Genomic DNA, 23271 nt, shown 5'->3' on the forward strand with positions numbered 1-23271 from the left:
GCGGAACTCATTTCCAAAATTTATAAAATCAGAAGGTTCCACAAACCAGAAGTATCATGTGATGATAACCAAAGACACCAGGAGAACTTGGCTGGGTCACAAAAGCTTGCAGGACCTCCCTTCTTCAGCCTTGGGGTGATGGCCATGAGGTGAATAGCCCAGGAATGTATAGGAATCCAAAAAACCTTTAGATTATTTGCTCTGACAGTGCTAGACAACAGGTCTGCAATTCCTGAGAAGTTCTGCACAACCTCACACTGTGAAACCATAGTTCCTGGAACATCCAAGGATACCCCTGTAGAACAACTCCACCTCCTAGTTTACCAGATTCCCCCCACTCTATATCACTTCACACACAGAGTTTCTATGCCCACTCACTCTTCCCACTGACCCCTGTAGGTCTTACAACCACTCACACCTACCTTCCATACTCTAGATTTCAAAGGACAAGGCTTCTGAGCAGATTCTTGGAGCCGACTTCCAATGACCAATGCTGCAGACTGTGAAACATCCTGGGGAATAAGGGACCAAACTCTTTCTGTGCCCAGGCATACTGGAGGATCTCACACCAACTATTCCATTCTTCAGGGTGACCTCTGAGCCTAAAGATAATCCTGATGCCCAGGTTACAAGATTCACCCATAAAACCTTTCAGGTTTTCTCTGGAGGCCTTAGGCACTGATGAAAATTAGGCCAGAACTTGAGTGCGATGTCACCCTGCTGTGCCCTCCGAGGCAGACAAAGGCAGGAACCCCATAGAAGTCATATCCTTCATTCAGGCTGGCAGGATCCAATTCTATTCTCAACCCCTCCACACAGGAAACAGAACCCCCAGTATTAGAGGTGGCTTAAATGAAAGCCTTTATCATCACACATTTTAGAGCAGTGTGAGACAGTCTGTTCCAGAGCTGAACAAATCCATGGCAGGTACTACGTGTAGTGTCAATGTGTATAAAAAAAAGACAGATCTTCTCTGGAAGGCCCCAGCAGACACTAGCTCAGGTCCTCCTGGCCAGAGCTGGTTCACGTTCATGCCTAAACCAGTCAGTAGGGCAGGAATGAGGCCTCCCTCTGGGCTCAACCACTTTTGACTCTCTCCTGGGTATAGGAGAGCACCAAAGTCTACCTTTTCCAGGGATGCTGGGGGTAACTAGATCACACTGTGGGCACCTGCCAGGTAGTAATGGTGGGATGGCTTCTCCAACTGGCACTGGCAGTGACGTAACACTGCCAAAGGCCCTGGGCAGGTCAGAAAGTACAATGTAACTCCTGAAAGTTACCCTCAGACCTGAACTCGGGGGGACTCTCCCCAGGGCAGGGTTGGGATATACAAGGTTTATCTTCTGTCACACAGCACCCTCACGAGGATTAGTCTCCTTGATCACTTTTCTGGAGTGAGACCTTTCATGGTGAACAAGGTGATGTCCATGACTAAGGATATTCTTGCATTCCTGTCCTTCTAAGGCCTTTTTCCAGTGTGGACTTTCCTGTGCTGAAGGAGGGTAGAACTATGTTTGAAGGCTTTCCCACATTCTGTACACTCATAGGATCTCTCTTCAGTATGAAATTGCTGGTGTCGATTGCGGTATGACCTGGTAGTAAAGGCTTTCCCACATAAGCTACATTCATAGGGCCGTTCTCCAGTGTGAACCTTCCAGTGCTGATACAGGCCAGAGCGGGTTACGTAGGTTTTCCCACATTGATTGCATTGAAAAGGCCTTTCTCCAGTGTGAACTCTCTGGTGAAGAATGAAGCTATTGTTGTATTTAAAGAACTTCCCACATTCCCTGCACTCATAGGGCCTTTCTCCACTGTGAACTTTCCGGTGCCGAGTGAGGGTAGACAGAACGCTGAAAGCTTTCCCACATTTGCTACACTCATAAGGCCTTTCTCCTGTGTGAATTCTTTGGTGCAGAATAAGTGCATCTTTGCGGTTGAAGGTTTTCCCACATTCACCACACTTGTAAGGTTTTATTCCAGTGTGGACTTTCTGGTGCTTCCTCAGTTTAGATGGGTAACTGAAGGCCTTCCCACACTCGTTACACACATGGGTTGTTTCTCCAGTGTAACTTTTTCTGTGATTAACAAGGGTGGATTTTTCCTTGAAGACATTTTCATCTGCTGGACATTTAAAGCTTCTCTCTTCAAAATGAGTTAGCAGGTGGTCAAGGAGAGTGAAGGCCTTCAGGAAGGCTTTCCCACAGTTACTGCACCTGAAGGGCTTATGTCCAGCATAGACTCCCTGTTGCAGTCCAAGTCTGGAGCTGGATGGGAAGGCCTCCCCATACTCAGTGCTCTGGTGCTGCTTCCCCCTATTGTGACTGGCCTGAAGATGGAGGAGGCCCAAGGTGGCCAGGACATCCTTCCTAGACTTCCCACACATAAAGGGATTCTTTGACAGATGTACTCTACAGCTCTTCACTCGCTCGGTAGGGATCTCCTCATCCTCCACTCCACACAGACAGCCTGAAAGCAGAGAAGTGTCGATTAATAAGCACTGGATTGGGGTGGAGGTGGGGCTTGATCACCAATGCATGCCAGCTATACCCAGGAAGAAATTGATGAGGCTGGGAGAGGAAATACTGGCCCAGGAGAACAGGGCTTTGCCAGACCACAGAATGGAGAAGATAAGGAATGAGGACACAAAGATGGGACGAGCGTGGGGCCTTACAGTTAGAGTCTCCAAGTCACTCCTCAGCAAAGGGTTTCAGCAGGGCCTTGACTGTTGGTGACAGATGAGTGCTGTGCAGGGAGGTGTGATCAGTCCTATGAAAAACAGAGCTGCAACAGAGTAGCTGGTGTTCAAGTATTATTTAGGGTATGTGCACATCTCATGTCACACACAGAGTAGATCGATTCTGGAGAGCTCTGCAGAGGCACACAGATTGGGAAGTGGCAAGATACACAGGTCAAGGTAGGGCCACTGAGGGCCTGAGAGTCATAATGGGGTCCAAAAAGGAGAAGAAGTGGGAATAAGTCTCTGACCTCAGCAACAGAACACCAGCACACACAGGTACCCAACATGCCTTGAGCCTACCCTAAACCAAGGTATCCCCCAGCTCTCGCTTATCAAAACTAGGATTACCCTGGCCTCTGCCCTACCAACAGGAGTCATATCCACCACCCCAGGCTCCCCATCACCCTTCAAATGGGCAACCACATAGGTCCTGGTAGGTACAAGTCCTGGGGGCGGAGGGACTAACAGGCCAACCCAAGCCAAGGCTGTAACACCCCGTTGCACACCACAGGGAGCTCATGTCATCGTGACAAACAAGAAAACTGAATACTAAAAAATAAACTGCCTGTGATGAAAAACAGAATGAAAGGGAAAGACAGACAATTCAACAATAAAAGCTGGAGTCTTCAACTTCCCATTTTCCAAAATGGACAGAACCAATAGGCAGAAAATCAAGGACACAGCGGACTTAAACAGCACTAAAAACTATCGCAACTGAAAAGACACCTATAGAACACTCCATCCAACAACAGAATACACATTCTTCTCAAGTGCACACAGAACAGTCTCTTACAATAGACCATTTGCTAGGTCATAAAACAAGCCTCACCAATTTCAAAGGATTGAAATTATACGAAGTATGTTCTCCAGCTACAATGGAAATAAATTTGGAAACATTAAATAAATTTGAAAAACTCAAAAACGTGGAATTAAACTGCACATTCCTAAATAACCGATGGGTCAAAGAAAAATGCATGAGAAAATTTAGAATCAAATTTGAGACGAATAAAAAGGAAAACATTATATACCCAAACTTATGGGATGCGTAGGGCAGTGCTTAGAGGAAAATTTGCAGCTACAAACACACATATCAAAAGATTTCAAATAAAAACTTTCCATCTTAAGAATCTAAAAAATAAGGGTAAATTAAAACTTATAGCAAGCAGAAGGGAGAAAATAAAAATTAGAGTTGAACTATATGAAATAGGCAATAACATTAGAGGCAGGCCCCAATAAAGATGGCAGAGTAAGACACTTCAGGGCTCTGTCCCCCCACGGAAGCTCTGAATGTCAAGAATTGGCAGAAACACCTTTCTCAAATCTCTAGAAAACAGCAATAACGGGAGGTGCCGAATCAAGAAAAAGCTACTTAAAGGCAGTAAGACGCCACGACACCCCAGCTGGCCTCCCCGCTCACTGGCTCAGCAGAGCCAGCCCGCACTCCCAGAGCAGATCCCCGGGCCCAGTTCCAAAGGGAGCAGGCTGACTCTCATGTATACACTGGGAGCACGGATGTCAGCCCAGCCTGCCTACTGATGGCCAGAGGGACCTGCTGCCCAGAACTCGCCCTGCAGATAGAAGCTGACTCACAGAGCTCTCCTCCTACAGGAGGCTGTGGGAAAACAGCCAAATGGCTGCCTGGGGCAAGAGACACTGCTGGCTGTAGGACACAGAGGCAGTGCCTGAGATTGTGAAAAAACTTGTTTAGGGAAGAAAGGACATTCTTATCGGTGTAAATGGGGGAATTCTTACCACCATGGGTTCATGCCCAAGACAAGATATATGTGCAGAAAGCACCAGGGAGACCCCCATGCTTTGGCCTGAAGCTAATCTCTAAATTCATTTTATGGATAAGCTTTGAAGGAAAGCATGCACACAGATCAATCTGTAAAGACTGGGAGAGATGTTTTCTTTTACGCCTTCTTTTATTTATTTATTTTTGTTAGGTCCTGGAATCCAAGGAAAGCTTTATCATAACACTACCTGATACAAACTTAAGGAACAGAAGGCTAAGAGTCTCAATTCCAGTGGTAAAAAACTGAAATACAAAAATGTCCAAGTTGCAAAAAAGATTACAAAACATACAAAGAAAGAGGAAGTAACTGCCTAGGCAAAGGAGAGCATTAAAGTATTAGAAACCATCAATGAGGAGGACCAGACCTGGGACATACAAGTCCAAGATGGTCCTAAATATCCTCAGAGAGCTAAAGGAAAATATGGACAAAGGACTAAAGGAAATCAGGAAAACAATCGATGAACACAAAGAGAGTATCAATAGAAAGGCAGAAATTATGAAAAGGAACCAGACAGAGCTGAAGACTACGGTATCAGAAATTAAAAATTCCTTACAGGGATTCAATAGCAGGTAGGAGTTGGAAGAAGAAAGAATTAGAGATATTGAAGATAAAATTGAAATCATCCAGTCTAAGGAACATAAAGAGGAAAGAATGAAGAAATGTGAACTGTCTAGGAAGCTGTGGGACACAATCTAGTGTACCAATATACGTGTTGTAGGAGTCACAGAAGAAGAAATAGGGGCAGAGAGAGTATTCAAAGAAATAAAGGCTGAAAACATCTCAAATTTAACAAAAGACATCCAAGATGCTCAAAGAACTCCAAGCAGGATAACCCCCAAAAGACTCACACCATGCCATGTTATAATAAAATTGTCAAATGGCAAAGATAAAGAGAGAATTCTGAAAGCAGCAAGAGGGAAGCAACCTTCCATTACTAGAAGGAAGGACTAGAATATGTCATGTTCAGGGGAGCCTCAAAATGATTAAATGCCTATTTCTCATTGCAAACCAAGGCAACAACAAGGCAACAAGGCAGGGAGATGACATATTTTAAATGCTGAAAGCAAAAAATTGCTGACCCAAAATTCTATCTGGCAAAACTGTCTTTCAAAAATTAGGCAGTTTTCTCTCTAAGCCAACTCGGCAGGTAAACTTACTGCCCTCCCCTCTAAGTGGGACATGACTCCCAGGAATGAACCTGGCCCTGGCATCATGGGACTGAGAAAGTCTTTGGACCAAAAGAGGGAAAAGAAATGAAACAAAATAAAGTTTCAATGGCTGAGAGATTTCAAATGGAGTCCAGAGGTCATTCTGGGGGTTATTCTTATGCATTATATAGATATCCCTTTTCAGTTTTTATTGTATTGGGATAGAAGGAAATACCAGAAACTGTTGAACTGCAACCCAGTAGCCTTGATTCTTGAAGACGAATATATAACTATATAGCTTACACGGTGTGACTGTGTGATTGTGAAAATTTTGTGTCTCCCACTCCCTTTTATCCAGTGTATGGACAGATGAGTAGAAAAATGGGAACAAAAATTAAATGTACAATACAGGGGATGGGATGTTCTGGGTGTTTTTCTTTACTTATATTTTTATTCTTGTTTTTATTTATTTATTTATTTTTGGAGCAATGAAAATGTTCAAAAATTGATTTTGGTGATGAATGTACAACTATATGTTGGTTCTGTGAACAACTGATTCTACACTGAGAATGACTGTAGGGTATGTGAATGTATCTCAGTAAAACTGAATTGGAAAAAAAAATTAGGCAGTGATTAAGACATTCCCAGATAAACAAAACTGTGGGACTTCATTACTACTACACCCACCCCACAAGAAATACTAAAGGTAGTTCTACAGGTTGAAAGGAAAGGGCCCTAGACTATTGACTGAAGACACATAAAGAAATAAAGATCTCCAATAAAGATAATGACATGGGTAAATATAAACACTAGTACTACTGCATTTTTTATTTGTAACTACATTGTTTTACTTCCTTCAGGATCTAAAAGGTAAATGCATAAAATGCAATGATAAATCATAATGTATAAATACGTAATTTGTGGCAAGAAGTACATAAAGGTGGGAGGACATACAGGAGGTGTATAGGAACATAGTTTATTTATGCTACTGAAGTTAAGTTAATAAATCAAACAAGATTGTTACAGATTTGGGATGTTAAATTTAAGTCCTATGGTAACTACAAGAAAATAGAGAATAAGCAAACTCCTAGAGACACAAAGTAGAGTACTGGTTACCAGGGGTGGGAGGGCAGGGGCAATGGGGAGTTAATACAAAATGAGTATAGGGTTTCTGTTTGGGGTGAAGGGAAGGTTCTGGTAATGGATAGTTCTGAAAGCACTGCAACATTGTAAATGTGATTAATTCCACTGAATGGTATGTTTGATAGGGGTTGGGCTGGGAAGATTAATGTTGTGTATATGTTTTCACAATTTATTAAAAAAAAAAAAGGAAAGATAAACTAACGAAATAATGATAATTAAACACAACACAAGATACTGAATGGGATCTAAGTGTGGAGGAGAAAAGGCTCAAAAGGACATTATTGGGACATCAAAAAAAATGGAAATATAGAATGTAAGCTTTATGTCAACATAAAATATCTTGAACTTGATAACTGCAGTTAAGATGATTACATAAGGGTATATCCTTGTTTACAGGAAATGTACATGGAAGTATTGAATGATCTAGGATTATGATGTGTGCAACCTGCTATCAAATTTTCACAAAACAGAAAGAATGATATAACAAAAGTAGCAAAACATTAAAATTGGATCAGGATATCTAGATGGTGGGGGTATGCTGAAGTTCTTTTTATGGGGTTTGTATTATTTTTGCCACTGTCCTATAAATTTGAAATTATTTCAAAATACAGTTTTTAAAAAAGAGTAAACTAATAAACCAAAAGTTGTTTCTCTAAAAGATCAACAAAATTTGCAGAACTTTACATAGACTTACCAAGGGGAGAAAAAAGATAGAAAACTCAACTTACTACAAGTAGAAATAAAAAAGGGTACATCACTACTGACTTCACAGAAACAAAAGGAACTGTAATGAAATACTACAAACTGTATGCCAACAAATTACATAACTTAGATGACAAATACCTAGAAAGACATAAACTACCTAACTGACTCAAAAAGAAATAGAAAATCTGAATACACTTATACCAAATTTACAAATAAATTTCTTTTTTCTGTAGGAAAAAAAGAGAGAGTCTTCTCAAAAAGAAAAGCTCAGGCCCAGATGGCTAAATTCTCTGAAAGCTTAAATAGGAAATAACAGCAGTCCTTCACAGACTCCTCCAGAAAAAGGAAAAAGTGGAAACACTTCCAAACTCATCCTATGATACCACTAATACCCTGATCCCCAAACCAGGCAAAGACATCACAAGAAAAGAAAACTATACCACAAGATAGCCTATGCATATAGATGTAAAAATTATCAATAAAATATTAGCAAACCACATTCAGCAATTTAAGAATTAAATACCATGACCAAGTGGGATTTATCCTAAGAATGCAAGGATCAATGTTTGAAAATCAGTTAATGTAATATACTATGCTAATGGAATAAAGGACAAAAAAACATTCAAATAGAGAAAAAAATGTTTAAGAAAATCCAACAAGCTTTTATGATAAAAGTACTCAACAAATTAGGAATAAAGGGAACTTTCTCACCTGAAAATGGCATCTACGGAAAACTTATGACTAATATCATCCTTAACAGTGAAAGACTGAAGGCTTTTCCCCAAAGACCAGGAACCAGACAAGGAGGTCCACTCTTGCCACTTCTATCTACTGGAGGTTCTCTCCAAGTCAGTTAGGAAGAAAAAGCAATTAAAAGCATCCAAATTAGAAAGGAAAAAGTAAATCTATCTCTATTCACAGATGACCTGATACAATATATGGACAATACCAAGGAATCCACTAAAAAAAAGAACTAAAAACAAGTATAGTGAGGCTGCAGAATACATTAATATACAAAAATAATGTGTATTTCTATACCATAGCAATGAAAAATTTAAGATGAAATTAAGAATCAGTTCCATTTACAGTAGCATCAAAATGAATAAAATCCTTAGGAATAAATTTAACAAAAAATGTGCAAAAATTATACACTGAAAATTACAAAACAATGTCATTTAACAAATCTTTCAATCTGTGTAATGGGGAAGTCTTTGCATTTAGATCTTCTTTACTTTTTCCAACATTTTGTACCCTTGCACAAAAAAAGTGCTGCCAACCCAACGCTGAGAGATGGTGTGGCCGGTGGCCACCCCAGTGCCTGGAGAGGAAGAGCCTTCACTGCGGTGTCGGGGAGAGGACAGGTGCTGAGCAAGTGCTCGGAAAGGGTGCGGCTGCTGCTCCATCAGCCCAGAGGCCAAAACATCAATCCACTCACTCTGAATTTATCATGAGCCAATACATTCCTGTGGTTAAGCCAACCCATTGTATGGTATTCGTTTTAGCAGCTAGGAAAACAAAACCCTTATATTGGAGGTCAGTTGATTTTTGATAAAGGTGCTAAGATAATTCATGGGGGGAAATAGTGTCTTACAAAAACGGCACAGGACAACTAACTAGCCATATGCAAAAGTATGAATTTGGACCCCTACCTCATAAGCACACAAAAATTAACTCAAAATGGATCACACACCTAAATGTAAGAGCTAAAATATAAAACTCTTAGAAGAAAGCATAGGTGTAAATCTTCATGATTTCTTAGATATGAGACCAAAACCACAAGTGGCAGAAGATTGATAGGCTAGGCTTGATGAAAATTACTGAGTTTTATGATTAAAGGACACCATCAAGAAAGTGCAAAGACAATCCACAGACTGGGAGAAAATATTTGCAAATCATGTGCCTGAGAGTGGATTTATATCCACAATACATAAAGAACTCTTACAACTCAATAATAAAACAACAAATAAGTCAATTAAAGAAAGGGCAAAGGGTCAGCAAAGACATTTCTCCAAAGATGTGACTGGTTAATAAATACATGAAAAGATGCTCAATATCATTAATTATTAGGGAAATGCAAATCACAGTGAGAAACCACTTCACACCCAATAGGATAGCTATAATCAAAAAGACATATAACAACAAATGAGGATGTCTATGCCTCAAATTATTGCTAGTGGGAATGTAAAATGGTGCGGCCACTTTGGACAACAGTCTGGCAGTTAATCAAAATGTCACATGGAGAGTCAACATATGACCCAGCAATCTCACTCCTAGGACTCTAATCCCAAGAAATGAAACTATATATATATAGTATGTATAGTGTATATGTGTGTGTATATATATATACACACACACACAAAGATCTCTACGCAAATATTCATAGCAGCATTATTCATGATAGTTGAAAAGTAGAAGTAACCCAAATGTCCATCAACTGATGAAGAGATAAATAAATAAAATGTGACACATCCAGAATGGATTATTTGTCAATCACAAGAATGAAGTACTGGTACATGCTACAACATGGGTGAACCTTGAAAATATTATGTTTAGTAAGAGAAGTCAGTTACAAAATACCATATGTTGTATAATTCCATTTATATGAAATGTCCAAAATAAGTACATCTATAAAGACAGAAAGTAGATGAGTGGTTGCCCATAGCTGTGAGGTGGGGGACAACTCAGGGAGGAATGGAGAGTGACTGACTTCTAATGGGTACAAGCGAGGTCTCTTTAGGGCAATAAAAATATTCTAAATTTGATTATGATAATAACTGTACAACTCTGTAAATACACTAAAAAACACTGACTTGTACATTTTGAACAATATAACTTATGGTATGTGAATTATATCTCAATAAAAAGTGAGCCACCTAGTAAGAACAGCCGAGAGGTCCCTGCAAAGAGTAACGGTGTTGGTGCTGGGATTTATGGCTTCGGTCTGGCACAAGGAGGGCCCTGCACAGAGGGACCAGAGAGATACAGAGCTGGGTAGGACCTATCCTGCAGACTGTGAAAACCTGACCCCCAAATCCTGACTCCCACCCCAAGGCCCTGGTATAACAGTCAGAGAGAGGCAGGGGAAATAACACATAGCTCAGCTCCAGCACCCACAGCATCGCCAACAGGGAACCTGTGAAGGAAGGAGTATCCATGGTCTGGCATTGGGATGGACAGAACTTCCCACGGAAAAAAGCACAGGTCAGACAGATCATTAGGGCAGGGCAGGAAGGCCTTACCCAGCGAGGCCATGAGCTCGAAGTTCTCCAGCATCACGTCGTGGTACAGGTGCCTCTGGGCTGCGTCAAGGAGCCCCCACTCCTCCTGGGAGAAGTACACGGCCACATCCTCAAAGGTCACTGGGCCCTGCAATGAGGGGTTCAGCCGAGCTTTGGGGTCAAGGCGTGGGCAGAGAAATGTACTGAAATATGGACAGATAAAAGCATCTAGGCCCCCAATTCACAGCTCATGGTCTAGCCACATCATCCACAGACATACTCTTTCGCTATGAGCCCCCAACCATTCCAAATAACCCATTCTCGTACCTCCCTCCACCCAGACCCCTATCTCAGAGGAAATGCTATGGCCACTGGTGCCTCGCTCTACTGGTGGTCCCAACGGACGCCACGTCTGGCCCACAGCAAATGACAGACAAGTGACCAGAGGACACACTCTCCACAACCTGCAACAACATCCCCCAACGCCAACACAATCCCGCAGTTCAACTCATAGGCGTCTCTCTGGCTTCTCCACATGCCACTCTGCACATGCTGTCCCGAGATTGTCCGGCGCAAGCAACCAGTGTGAGAATAAAATTAAGGTTAGCTTTCACACAAAGTGACACGGAATAGGGGAAATGGAGACTCAGGTGTAGAAGCTCCTGAAATAGCCTCCTAACTTTTCAGTGCCTTATATGGGCGTAACAGTTACAGTCAGGGGTGGAGACTCCTTTCAAGTTTGCACGGGAGACTTATTTCAAATGTTTCAAATTTGCGTGTGTTAGTTAGACCTGGCGAATAGGCTGTAGCCTCTGGAGTGCCCAGCCAATGGAGAAACAGGGGAGGCACCTGCTGTTAGGGTTAGGGAGGGAATAAACAGTGCTGTGTTCTATTGTTCCGGAGCCAACCACCATGTTTTTGCTGGGCGCCTGCTCTTGCAAGATCGTGAATAAAATATTTTCTTCTCCACAGTCGCGTGAGCGTTTATTCCTTTTCAAATATAGCGCTTGCTCTCATACCAGGATCCCATCCTGCCACAGTCCTGCCCCCACCTGACCTCCGCACCTGGACCTATCCCGAGCAGCCACACTCCAGCGGCCCAGAAACACAAACGAAACTCAGATCTCCGGCCCTCTTTGCGCACGCTGCTCCTTCACCTTCCAAGACCCTACTCACACCTCCCGAGGCACATTCAGAACCCAGATCCAGGAGCTGGGGATCCGGGTGAGGGGGCACGCGCCACTCACCTGCGTCGCCACGGCCATCGGAACCCGGGGGCGAAGCAGGGCGCGGACTCGGCGACACCACCAGCACCTCCTGTGCCGAGCGCGGTGACTCGTCTCCGCCGTGTAAAATGTGCCCAAAGGCTAGCGGTCTTCTCCGGGGCCGCAAGGACGGAGCGCGGGTGTGGAAACTCGAGACTCGTGGAGCCCGTTCCACAGTCGGCGACACCGAGTGTCAAGAAAGGAAAGGCGCGGGGAGGGCCTGCCTTTCTCCTCGGTCCATGTGATCTCCAGGAAAGCCGCTCCGGCCCGCACTCGGGTTTCCCCAGCCGCTGGGACCCTGGCACCAGCAGCAAAAAGAGGACACCAATGGCAACGCCAGAAGCCCCGCCCCATCCGTTGCTGCCGGAGCGGAAGCGCCCTGGCGTGGACTTTCATTGGCTCATCTCTGTCTCACTCTATGACATCATCCCTGAGCCGTTGCCTATGTGATCGAGTAGCATGCTCTTCACAAAGGCTGGACTCGCGCACTGACTACATTACCCAGAGGGCCCCACGCTGTGCGCCCACACCGACGTAGCCAATGACTGTCCAGTAGTGGAGCGTATGGGGGCTGGCCGCACAGGTAGGGGCGGGACTTCGGTCGTCGATCTCGGACCGCTGCTGAGGTGTCCGGTGCATCTTCCCACACCCTCCTGAAGTGCTGGATCTTCGGGCTGGAGAAGATGCCCTACCACCCTCCCCGCCTCGCGAGGGCTCCCCTGGTCCCTGGTGCTTGAGGCCAGGCCGAAAGAGGATTGCCCTAGAGCCGGGGGCGGTCTGGCGTGGGCAGAGGCCTCCCACACTCCCGTGAGAAGAGGCAAACAAGGTCCCCTAGATTGGAGCCCCGCTGGCGAGGAGACCTGGAGACTGGCCCAGGAAGGGCTTGTGGAGATGGGGCCGCATGGGCGTGGCGGGTGTGTGTGTGTGTGTGTGTCAGTGCAGTCTGAAAGCTGAGCCCGCTTTTCAGCCCCCTCTCCGTGGACATCATCTCCCACGGGAGCTCCCTCCCATCTTGTCCATGCAGGCAAACAACAAACATTCGTGGATGAAATAAACTTTCTGGCCAAGCAGAGTTTCTTGTCGCCCATTTTACAGAAGAGGGAACCGGGGTCTGGCTGGGACCCCTGAACACTGGCACTTCTGGCACCTCCAGCCACTGGAGCTGACCTGCTCCCAGGGAGTCGTTCACAGGCCCAGAGGCCATGGGTAGGGGGGTGTCGGTGCACTGGGGGTGGGCGGAGGGATGGCACAGCCCCAGGGACCCAGGGAGGAGGAGTTGGGCCAACGTGGGCGGGGAGGAGTCTGCCGTGGTCTTGGCCTGGGGTGGTTTCGGGGCTGTCCTTTTGGTCATGGGCAGTAGGCAGGCAAGCACTGAGGTAGTAATTGGCATTCAGGAATGCTCAGGGACCCGTGGGCTCTGTCATCAGCCTCGTTTTACAGGAGAGGAGACAGGCCACAGGCTCCTGGCTGGGAGGGTGGAGAAACTGGGTACCTGGGGACCGGGAGAGGGAGGTGGGGGGAGGGGTGAAGCTGGTTAGGTTGGGGGGAGAGCCCCAGTCTCTAACCCAACCACCACCTTGCTGCCCGAAGTCCCCCTGACTTTGCGCAGGCCGTGCCCCTGCCTCGTCAGTTGTCGTTTTTGCCATGGCACCTCCTGATCATCCTTGAGAACACAGTTCCGAGGTTCCTCATCCAGGCAGCCTTCTCTGGCCACCACCAGGCAAGCAGCATTTTCTCCTCCTGCTCACCATCATTCAGGGGCCCCTTCCTGACTCTCCTGTCAGAGCCAATCCAAGCCAAGTCCACTTCCATACCACCTAGCCCCCTGCCCAGAAGAGGGAAGGGATGAGGGTCCTATCTCTGGGACCCTGTAGACTCAATAATGGCCCCAAAGATATCCAGGTCCTAATCCTTGGAACCTGTAAACATTACCTTTTGTGGCAAATGGAGTTTGAAGATGTGGAGAGGTTATGCTGGATTATCCTAGTGGATACAACATAATCAGAGGAGTCCCATTATAAATGAAAGACGGAGGCGGGAGAGTCCAAGAGAGATCTGGAGATGCTATGGTGCTGGCTTTAGAGATAGAGGAATGGGCTGTGAGTCAAGGAATGCAGCGCTCAATGCTGGAGAAGCTAGGAACCAATTCTGCCTCCAGGATTTTCCAGCCTCCTGTCAACACCTTGACTGTAGCCCAGTCAATGATTTTGGACTTCTGGTCTCCAGGATTGTGAGGGAATAAATTTGTGTTTTAAGCTACCAAGTTGGGACAATTTTTACCATCCACCCTGCTCCTGTCCTTCTGGTGACTGGCTGCCCCATGAGCCAGCATGACAGTCCCAACCCCTGTGTGTGACATGGGCCAAGAACTGGTCTGGGAAGCCACTCCCTCCAGCACCCTGCTGCTCCTCCTCTGGCTTCCCACCTGTTCAGCAGCAACTCACACTGGACCTGGCCCTGCAGGCACACCTGGGACCGGAGTGGCTGGAAGCACAGGCACCCCGCAGGCCCAGGCTGCCTCTCGGTCACTCCCCCGACACCTGGTATGTAGGGCAACCGCTGCACGCCGGACACTGAGGACATGCACATAAACAAGAGAAGTCACATTTCTCTCTTGAAAATGCTGGGTGCCCCCCTCCAGCACACAGCATCCCCACCCTGGGCTGGGGGCTCCAGGAGCTGGGGGGGAGACAGGCTCGGGCCCTGCCTGAGCAGAGGGCGGCTGCCATCTACCCCACTTCTGACTAAACCAGGAAGTTTTCTAGGAGGAAGACAAGAACCCATGAGCCACCCTCCCTGGAGGCTGCTGTCCACTGGGAGGACAGCCAAGCTTCAGCTCGGGGGACAGCTGGAGGCGCTGGGGGTAGGGGTTAAGGGGAGCCCTGGAGAAGGAGGTGCTGGAGCTGGCCCTGAGAAATTAATGAGTGGGGAGAGAGGGATGGCAGGGGCTCTGGTGGCTGGGGAGTGGGGTCAGGATCCTAGGGGGAGGCTGCAGTGGTCCAGAAGCACCCCCCATCCCCACATCGCCTCCCACTGTCTGGCCCAGGGAGTGCCTTTGGTCACTCTCAGCTGTGGGGACCACAGCTGCTCCCCAGCAGGCTGAGGGGATCCCAGCAGCCACTGCCCATAGGGGAAATCAAGGCTCCCAGAGGGGGCTGGGCCTCAGGCCACGGGAGGGGGCCAGTCTGAGATTCCTGCCCATCTGGCCACCCTGCCTTTCCCAGCCCCAGCCCCAGCCCCAGCCCCAGCCAGCAGTGCACAATGGTGACTGTCCACCTAGGGGCAGCGTGGAAATGGCTGGAACCAGGAAGATGGAGCAGCTGAAGGGGCCAGGCGGAGGAGCCTGTGCCCCCCTCCAAAGATGAGCGTCCCCACAGCCACCTGTGCTGAGACCAAGGCCAAACCTCCCTCCCCCAGTGCCATCAGAGAGTGTTGCCCCAGGGCTCCGTGGTGGCCGTAACTGGAGGTGTCCCCAGCAGGACCCCTGCATGAGTGTCAGTCAGACCTGCTGTCCCACGATCTCCCAGTGGGACCCCACAGCGATCCGAGTCAGGGCCTCTGGAAGGTACCTGTGGGAAGGACAGATGGGAAGGGGTGCTCCCTTCTGGAGATGGTCCTGCCAGGCCTGGAAGGCTGCCAGCCAGGCACCGGAGGATGGAAAAGGGGGCTCCTGGCAGGGGCAAGGCACGGGGGTGGGGGCAGATGCCGAGGTCCCCAGGCCTGGAGACGGGACCTGCAGCGCAGTGTTTATTAGGCCCCCCACCCCCTTCTCCCGCCAGGCACCCTGGGGATCCCCCTGGGGCCAGTCGCCGACCCCCACATTTGGTCCAAACTCCAGTCCCGTCTCCCCTCAGTTTCTGCCGGGTTCTCAAGGTCCCCCTCCAGCTCCAGGGCGTCCTCTGTCGCCCCCGGCCGGGCGGTGTCCAGGTCGGGGCTCCCGGGGCCCGGCGTCCACGGGGAGGCCCCGGGCGCCCCCGGCGTGGGCCGCGGCGGGAACCAGAAGCTGGGCGCCGGGGCGAGGGCCACGAGCTGGGGCCGCGCCGGGGCGGAGACGGCGGCGCGCGGGATGAGGAAGAAGATGTAGACGCCTGAGACCACCAGGCCCGCGGCCACCAGCACGGCCAGCGCCACGGCCGCGTGGAAGACCCAGGCCGGGCTGGCCAGCGTCAGGCGGCGCGACAGCGGGCGGCCGAGGCGCAGCGGCGGCGGCGGCGGCGGGCGCGGGGCGCGGGCCTTGCGCGGTGCGGGCGGCGGCGGCGGCCGCAGGTAGAGGAGGCCGCGGCGGCGGTCGAAGCGCACGGAGCCCTGGCGCGGCGGGGGCGCGCGGCCGCGGGGCAGCAGGCCGGCCTGCGTGGGCAGCGCGGGCAGCGAGCGGCGCGGGGCCAGGCGCGTGGGCGCGCGGCACACCGGGCAGGCCACCGCGTCGCCGCCGCCCGCCGTGGCCAGCGACAGGCGCGCCAGGCACTCGAGGCAGAAGACGTGGCCGCAGTCCAGGCGCTTGGGCAACTTGAAGAGGCCGTCGAAGGGCGACACGCAGATGAGGCACTCCACGGGGGACGCGGGGCACAGGATGGGGCCTGACCCCGGGCTGGCGTCCTCCTCGTCCTTCTCGTCGTCGTCCTCCCGCCTGCCCGGGGAGCCGGGCGCAGAGAGGGAGCCCGGAGAGCCGTGTCCCGAGCCCGGGCGGGGCCGGGGCCGGTGGAGCCAGGGGGGCCGAGGGCAGGGCATCGGGGCCTGCGGGGACAGGGGGTCAGGCAGGGATGGAGATGCGGCAGGGGAGGGGGTGCCGGACAGAGCCGCAGGCAGACTCCAGAGGTCGGACAGGGACCCAGGATGAGCAGGGCTGGCGGGTGGACAGGGCCCGGAGCCCCAGGGCAGGGCTGGCTGCGCACGGTGAGGGGCTGAGGAGGACCAGAGACCCGAGGCGGGAGATGGGGACTGGAGAGAGAACCACGACTAGAACTGGGAACAAGGACAGACCCTGGGCTGGACATGAGATGGACTCAGGCAAGGAACCCCAGATCCAGAGCTAGAGACTTAGGCGAGGCCTTGGAGCCAAACCCAAGAGAACAAGGACAGTGAGGCGCAGACCCTGCCAGGGATGGGAGGAGCAGAGATGAGACCAGAACCAGTGGGGCGTCCTGGAAGAGACCAGGGACCAGGACAGCAGGGAGGCTCTAGCCAGGGGCAAGCGCAGGAAGATCTAAGAGGCAGATGACAAGAGGCAGGGATCCCCCTGGGGACCTGGGCAGGGACAGACCCTGCGAGGCCTATGGTGAGCTCGAGTGAGGGGCAATTAGCCCAGGGAGGACCCTGGAGCCACAGGATAGGCTCCAAACAGCAGGGACAAGTCGCCAGGGCTGGGAGCCCCAAGTTGTCACCCCACATGCAGGAGAGGCCAGGTCTGAGGGGCTCCAGTGTGGGAAGCGGCAGACCCCAGCTGGCCTGTGGATCTTACCTGTTGGCACACCTCCTCCTCCTGACCAGTGGTGTGTCCCTGCCGGGTCTGACCCCATTTCCAGAGAAACCAGTGGCAGGGTGCGTGGGAGCCCCTCCCCTGGGGTGGGTGCCTGCTGCAGGGCCACCCCCTCCCAGGTCCCAGGGACCTGCCCGACCCGTCTAACTGCCCACCCCGCCTCCTGGGCCAGTCCCACTGGGCTGGCACACCTCAGCCGGATGCCGGGGGTGGCAGGCTGGGTGACAGCATAGGTGACAGGGCAGTCACAGTACAGGACCCTTGGTTGAGGGGGAAGGGGGTCCGCTCAGCCCTTCACTTGTTTCAGAACTTGTTTTGCCGAGTCCTCCATCAGGGAGCCACCAGAGCGTATGAGCTTTGGGTAGGGGCCAGCCTGTCCCCGGCAATTTTTAGGTGGCTGGTGGGACGAAGGGAACCCCAAGTCCAGCGAGCCCAGGGCTGAGCTCCAGTCACCCAACATGGCTAGGAGGGTCAAGCAGCTTGGAGACCCCAGGAGGACCCAGCCAGATACCACCAGGACAGGCCCCAACAGCCAGGACCCATCAGTGGAGAAGGGGCTGGTGACAGTGTGGCCCAGCCTGGCTGCTGGACCTTACCCTAGAGCGACTTCCAGGAAATGCGCCTTAAGAGCGGCAGGATCCAAGCAGACCTCCTGGGTACCCAACCGAGCCCCACCAGAACCTGTCTGTGGTCACTGCCAACACCCACCCCTCTCATTCCTGACACCCACCAGGGACAGCCCAGCAGCTGAGCCTGCACTCCATGCCTGCCAGCCTGAGGCTGCGGGGTGCCTGGGTCTGAGGGAGCTTGTGCCTCCCAAGCCCCAAGTGCTTCCCTCATGAATCCAGGTGCTCACAGCCTGGTGGAAGCACCAGGAACACCAGCAGCCTTGAAGGAAGCCTCAGCCGTACCTACCCACCCCAACGCCAAAGGAGAGACAGCACGGGTGGATGCCTCAAAGGGCTGACAGATTTATTAGGCCACAGAAAGGCAATCAGCGGTTGGACTTGGCCACACGCTCCAGCTCGTCCTTCTTCTTGATGGCATAGGAGTTGGAGGAGCCCTGGGAAGAGGCAGATGGTCAGTTCTGGATGTTGGAGGACCTCCCCGCCCCGACACCAACAGACACCCTGCCTCGAGAAGTCTCTTCTTTCCGCTGCAGCATGTCCTGCTCACCTTGGCCGCGTTGATGAGCTCATCAGCCAGGCACTCAGCAATGGTCTTGATGTTCCGGAAGGCGGCCTCACGGGCACCTGTGCACAGCAGCCAGATGGCCTAGGGATCACAGGGGTCAGGCTGAGCACGGGGCCAAGGAGCCACCAGGCAGGAGCGCAGCCTTCTGGCACCCTGGAACCCCTGATCCCCATGAGACGGAGGCAGCAGGAAGCCAGATCTCAGCTCGCCCAACAGGCTTGTGTAAAAATGCGAGACACACAGAGCCCCCGGAGACTCGAGACAAGGAGTGGTGCTTGGCCTGGGCCCCAGATCAAAAACTACCAACAACAGACGACAGCTATAAAGGATCGGGGACAGCTGCATAAACCTGAACGATGACTGAACATCTAGTACTACTGCTACTATTTTATATATTGTACTATAAATGTTACCGTATTGTGTTTTACGTTAAACATGATGGTAAGAAAATATCCTTGTTCTTAGGAGACACTCACTGAAGTGTTTGAGAGGAAAGTGTTAATATCTGTAACTGAATGTCAAATGGTTCAAGAAAAAAATAGCACACCCACACACATCCAATATGATGTATATAAAGTTACACCTAAATAAAACTACACCTCAGCCAAAGGTGGCCCAGAGCCAGGATCTGCCTGGTTTGGAGTGGGAATCAGAAAGGCTTCCTGGAGGAAGTGACACCCCAGTGAAAACATGCAGGCAGGGATGCACCTTCCCCCACACCAGGCAGGATGGCAGGACTGTCCTGGTGGCTCTTCCCTGTTTCCTCCTTGCCACCTGTTCTGCGGCCTCCACACCCACCTGGTTCACGCGACGCAGTGGGGACACATCCACGGCCTGCCGCCTGACTGTCCCAGCTCGCCCAATGCGCGTCGAGTCCTCCCGGGGGCCACTGTTGATGATGGCATTCACAAGGACCTGCAAGGGGTTCTGGGAGGAAGGGAAACGGTGAGTACCCGGCCCCTTATTCACCTTCCTACAATGGTGAGCGAGCAAGAGGCCTGTGGCTTCATTTTCTAAAACTATTCCCTGAGGGCAGGGCCAAGATCCCACCTCTTAGCACCACAAAAACCATGGAGTCCAGGAAAAGCATCTTTCAAGGCTTTGGAGCATGCTAAGGACTCCCCACCCTGGCCACAGGGCACTACCTCGCCTGTGAGCAGGTGGATGATCTCAAAGGCATGCTTGACGATGCGCACGGTCATGAGCTTCTTGCCATTGTTGCGGCCGTGCATCATCATTGAGTTGGTGAGGCGCTCCACGATGGGGCACTGCGCCTTGCGGAAGCGCTTGGCCGCGTAGCGTCCTGCGCTGTGGGGCAGGTATTTGGCATACTTTTCCTTCACTGCAATGTAGTCCTGGGGCAGAGGGGGACGGAGGGACAACAGTCAGGGGCGAGATGGACCTTGGCTGGGACCAGAGATATAAATATATAAAAACCAGGGGGTCTCCAACCAGCACCCAGGGGAGCCGACCCCAACCCACCTGTGGTCCCAGCCAGATTCTCTGGGGTCTTGGTTTTGAGCCCCACCCACCACAAAAAAATAAAACCTAAGCAAATGACTAGTCCACACTGCTAAAAAGAACACTTCCTGTATAATGGGAGCAGAGAGGTAGAAACCAAGCCAATTACAGCCCACAGTCCTCGTTTTGTTTTAAAACAGCATTCCTCTGAGCATTATGGACATTTAGGGCTGGGTAATCCTTTGATCTGGGGAACTATCCTGTGTAGCTTAGCAGCATCTCTGGCCTCTACCCACTAAATGCCAGAAGTATCCCACATTTTGATGACCAAAAACATCTCCAGACATTGAAAAGTGTTCTTTGAGAGGCACAGTCACCTCCAGGTGAGAAACACTGTTTTACAGGAATCACTGACAAGCTCACACACATACATCCTATGAAAATGCCTAAAATGTTAAGCCTGCATATGCTGTGGGGTGGTGGAATCAGAGGAGCTGTGTGCATGTGAAGAGGATCGTTATCGACAGTTCTTTTATAAAATGTACCCTTAATCATTCTGTCACCCACATATATGAGGACCTACACGAACAACAGACATCTACAAATTCAAGAAAAGCAGGAAAAGAACACAGGAGACTGTGACACCCAGCACAACAGTCAGGCACCTACCCTGGCTACAACAGACAAGTGGAAAGGTATTTGTGCAGCAGTGGAAAGGTATTTGTGCAGCAAACACCAAATGTTCCCTGCTGGGGTTTGGTTAAACTGTCCAGTCTCATGGGGAAGCCTTGAACAACTGTTTAAGACAGAACAAACTCTAGCACCAGGTCGACGTCTGCAGCCTCAGCCCCTAGCCAGAGCTCACAAATGCCTCCTGAGCAGACCAGCAGTCAGCAAATAGCTTAGACAAGTCTGCCGGCCCCTGGAACAAACCCCCGAAGGGAAGCAAAGATGTAAGAGAGAAAAGCAGGGCCAACTTCTCCATCAGGTACAGTGCTCTCGGTAATTTTAAATATTTAAATTTAATAATTTTTAAATGAGAAGGGAAAAAATGTAACAATCTGGCCTTGATCTTATTCACACCCAATGCAGTCATAAAATATAATGTGAATTTTTTTTAATGAAGGAACCAAATAAGGCAAAAGTGCCTGGGGCTCAAAACCACTAACTGAGCCCTGGTGAGAAAAAGTAAATGTAAAACAGTAGGTATGTGGGGAAAACCAAGTTAGAGAACTCGCATTTCCTGACTTCAAAGCTACAATAACAAGACTGTGTGGTACTGGCATAGAGAGACATACACATCAGTGGAACAGAACTGAGGGTCCAGAATAAACCTGCGCATTTATTGTCAATCGATTTTCAACAGGGATGTCAATGGGGAAAGAATGGTCTCCTTAATACACGGTGGTGGGTCAACTGGATAGCCACAAGTTGGGTCTTTCCACTTAAAATAGTCAAAACAGTGAATTTTGTGTTATATTTATTTTATCACAATTATAAAAAGTATGTGGGATGTGATGCTTCTTTCGGGGAAAGAACCATCTCAAAGCAGAAGCAGTAGCGACCGCTGTGCAGGATACAGGATGAGTGGACATGGGTGTGATGGCCAAGACATGTCTTCCTTCCTGTACCTGTCTTCAATTCTTGACTTAGCAGGACAACTAAAAATGTCAAATGATCCCTACCTAGAAGACTCCAAATATGGCCGTCCCCTCCCCATCCTTCAACCAGCACCAGGCAGTGGCCAGCACTGCCCACACCCCAAGACAGGCTTCCCCAGCCTCTCCAAACCTCCTTGGTTATCTACATGCAAAAGCAAGAAGCTGGATCCTTACACTTTAAAACTGCTTACTGTCAACCCCCTCACCTGCAGTGAAATGTCATTGATCTGCACATCATCCGTGCTCCACTTCCCGAAAAGTTTAATGTCAGGGGTCTCTGCCACAGCAGGTGCAGCTGTCTCCCACTCAGTCATCCTGGGGGTGGAAGAAACGTCAGAGCCCAGCCACCCTCTGCAAAGGCCTTTGCTCTGAGGCAGATCCCATGCTATGAATTAGAGAAGACAAGGCACCCACACCCACCCATAAGCAGCATAAGTGGAACTGGAGATGCGAGGGAACAAGGAAGGCTGTGAACATCTGGGCCCATCTTTAACAGCTATCAGCAAGAAGCCCGCCTGTCACCGAGGACCCCGGGGGCAGGTGCCCGCACGGACCACGCCATAATGATTCAACGATGATACCAAATATCCTGTGGCTTCAAATCCCAGCCATGCCACTTAAGAGTCTCGTGAGCCTGTAAGTGTCAACAAACTGCTTTAGACTCATTTTCCTCACTCGTAAAACGGGAACGTTATCTGCCACCCAGGGTCACTGTGCCAATTATGTGGCATAATTAACGCAATTAACGCAAAGGATCGAGTCGGGCACCAAACGCTTGGAACTGCTATTTAAGAGAAAAAACGTGTAAGTCAGAAAGTGCATCGGGTCCCTAAGAGAACAATCTTTCTATCTCCGTGTAAAACTGCAGAAGCCGGGGGTCTGGAGAGACGCCAACATGACGGAGTCCTGCTGCGGAGCCAGGCCGTGGCGGAGCGGCACCTCCAAGAGGCCAAGAGTAAGTTTCTTTGCGCCTCCGCCCGTTTCCTCTACTCTTTTTCCAGGAAAGAGGTAAGGTCAAACGAGGGGAGGCCCAGGTCTCCAGGCCCGCCTGTGGCTCCCAAGCGGCAGGCCCTGGGTGGTCCTTCCAGCCCCCGACCCCGCGGCGGCCTCACCTGCGGGTGCAGCCGGGACGCTTCTGTCGCTCAGCGTGGACCACGCGCCGTCCTGACAGAGACAGGAAGAGGCCGTGCGCCGCGGGCTGATGCTTTTAACCTGGACGAGCACTTCCGGGTCAGCGGCGGAGACCCGTATGCAAAGAGACCTCGTGGAGTCACAGACCAATCCGGAGCAAGGATGCAAAGAAAGCCTGTGGGCTCGATGGCAAGCTGACATCCTGTAGTGCATGCGCAACTGTATGAGCGGGGACGACCAGCACGCCTGGCGGAAGTCAGCTATCTGGTAGTTGCTATGCGGGCAACTGCGGAAGCGCCGAGATCTGCGTGAGGCCAATGTCACCATTACTGATGA

The 23271-nt window shown here is 50.1% G+C and overlaps 4 protein-coding genes across 7 annotated transcripts in view; 1 reads left to right on the forward strand and 3 right to left on the reverse strand.

The window, feature by feature from the left end:
• LOC119521019 (zinc finger protein 132-like) overlaps positions 1-11704 on the forward strand; it is a 23756-nt gene extending 12052 nt beyond the window's left edge. Inside the window, exon 3 of the mRNA XM_037818981.1 lies at positions 11089-11704. Coding sequence (XP_037674909.1) covers positions 11089-11177 — 89 coding nt within the window. The 3' untranslated portion in view covers positions 11178-11704. The remainder of the gene's footprint in view (positions 1-11088) is intronic.
• Positions 1-12326, reverse strand: part of LOC119521018 (zinc finger protein 584-like) — a 16933-nt gene extending 4607 nt beyond the window's left edge. Inside the window, exons 1-3 of one of the 4 annotated variants that reach the window (XM_037818974.1) lie at positions 11995-12326; positions 10769-10895; positions 423-2466 (exon numbers count right to left, since the gene is read on the reverse strand). In XM_037818974.1, coding sequence (XP_037674902.1) covers positions 1460-2466; positions 10769-10895; positions 11995-12012 — 1152 coding nt within the window. In that variant the 5' untranslated portion in view covers positions 12013-12326 and the 3' untranslated portion in view covers positions 423-1459. Of the gene's footprint in view, positions 1-422; positions 2467-2671; positions 5684-10768; positions 10919-11994 lie in introns of those variants that run through there. The other 3 variants (XM_037818976.1, XM_037818977.1, XM_037818978.1) reach the window with 3 other exon arrangements.
• On the reverse strand, positions 12115-16772 carry RNF225 (ring finger protein 225). The gene is made up of 6 exons (XM_037820480.1): positions 15833-16772; positions 15518-15581; positions 14670-14691; positions 14438-14585; positions 12514-12772; positions 12115-12372 (listed from the first exon to the last, which is right to left on the reverse strand). The coding sequence occupies exons 1-6, from the start codon at positions 16738-16740 to the stop codon at positions 12115-12117; spliced, it is 1659 nt and encodes a 552-aa protein (XP_037676408.1). The 5' UTR covers positions 16741-16772.
• A 1661-nt stretch (positions 16773-18433) lies between these two features.
• Positions 18434-23052, reverse strand: RPS5 (ribosomal protein S5). Its single transcript, XM_037818986.1, has 6 exons — positions 22917-23052; positions 22011-22119; positions 19828-20037; positions 19481-19609; positions 18665-18763; positions 18434-18551 (listed from the first exon to the last, which is right to left on the reverse strand). Exons 2-6 carry the CDS (start codon positions 22116-22118, stop codon positions 18483-18485), a joined length of 615 nt encoding a protein of 204 aa, XP_037674914.1. The 5' UTR covers position 22119; positions 22917-23052; the 3' UTR covers positions 18434-18482.
• Between the last annotated feature and the right edge of the window lie 219 nt (positions 23053-23271).

The sequence above is a fragment of the Choloepus didactylus genome, chromosome 27, assembly GCF_015220235.1.
Source record: "Choloepus didactylus isolate mChoDid1 chromosome 27, mChoDid1.pri, whole genome shotgun sequence".
In the NCBI taxonomy this organism is placed as follows: Eukaryota; Metazoa; Chordata; class Mammalia; order Pilosa; family Megalonychidae; genus Choloepus; species Choloepus didactylus.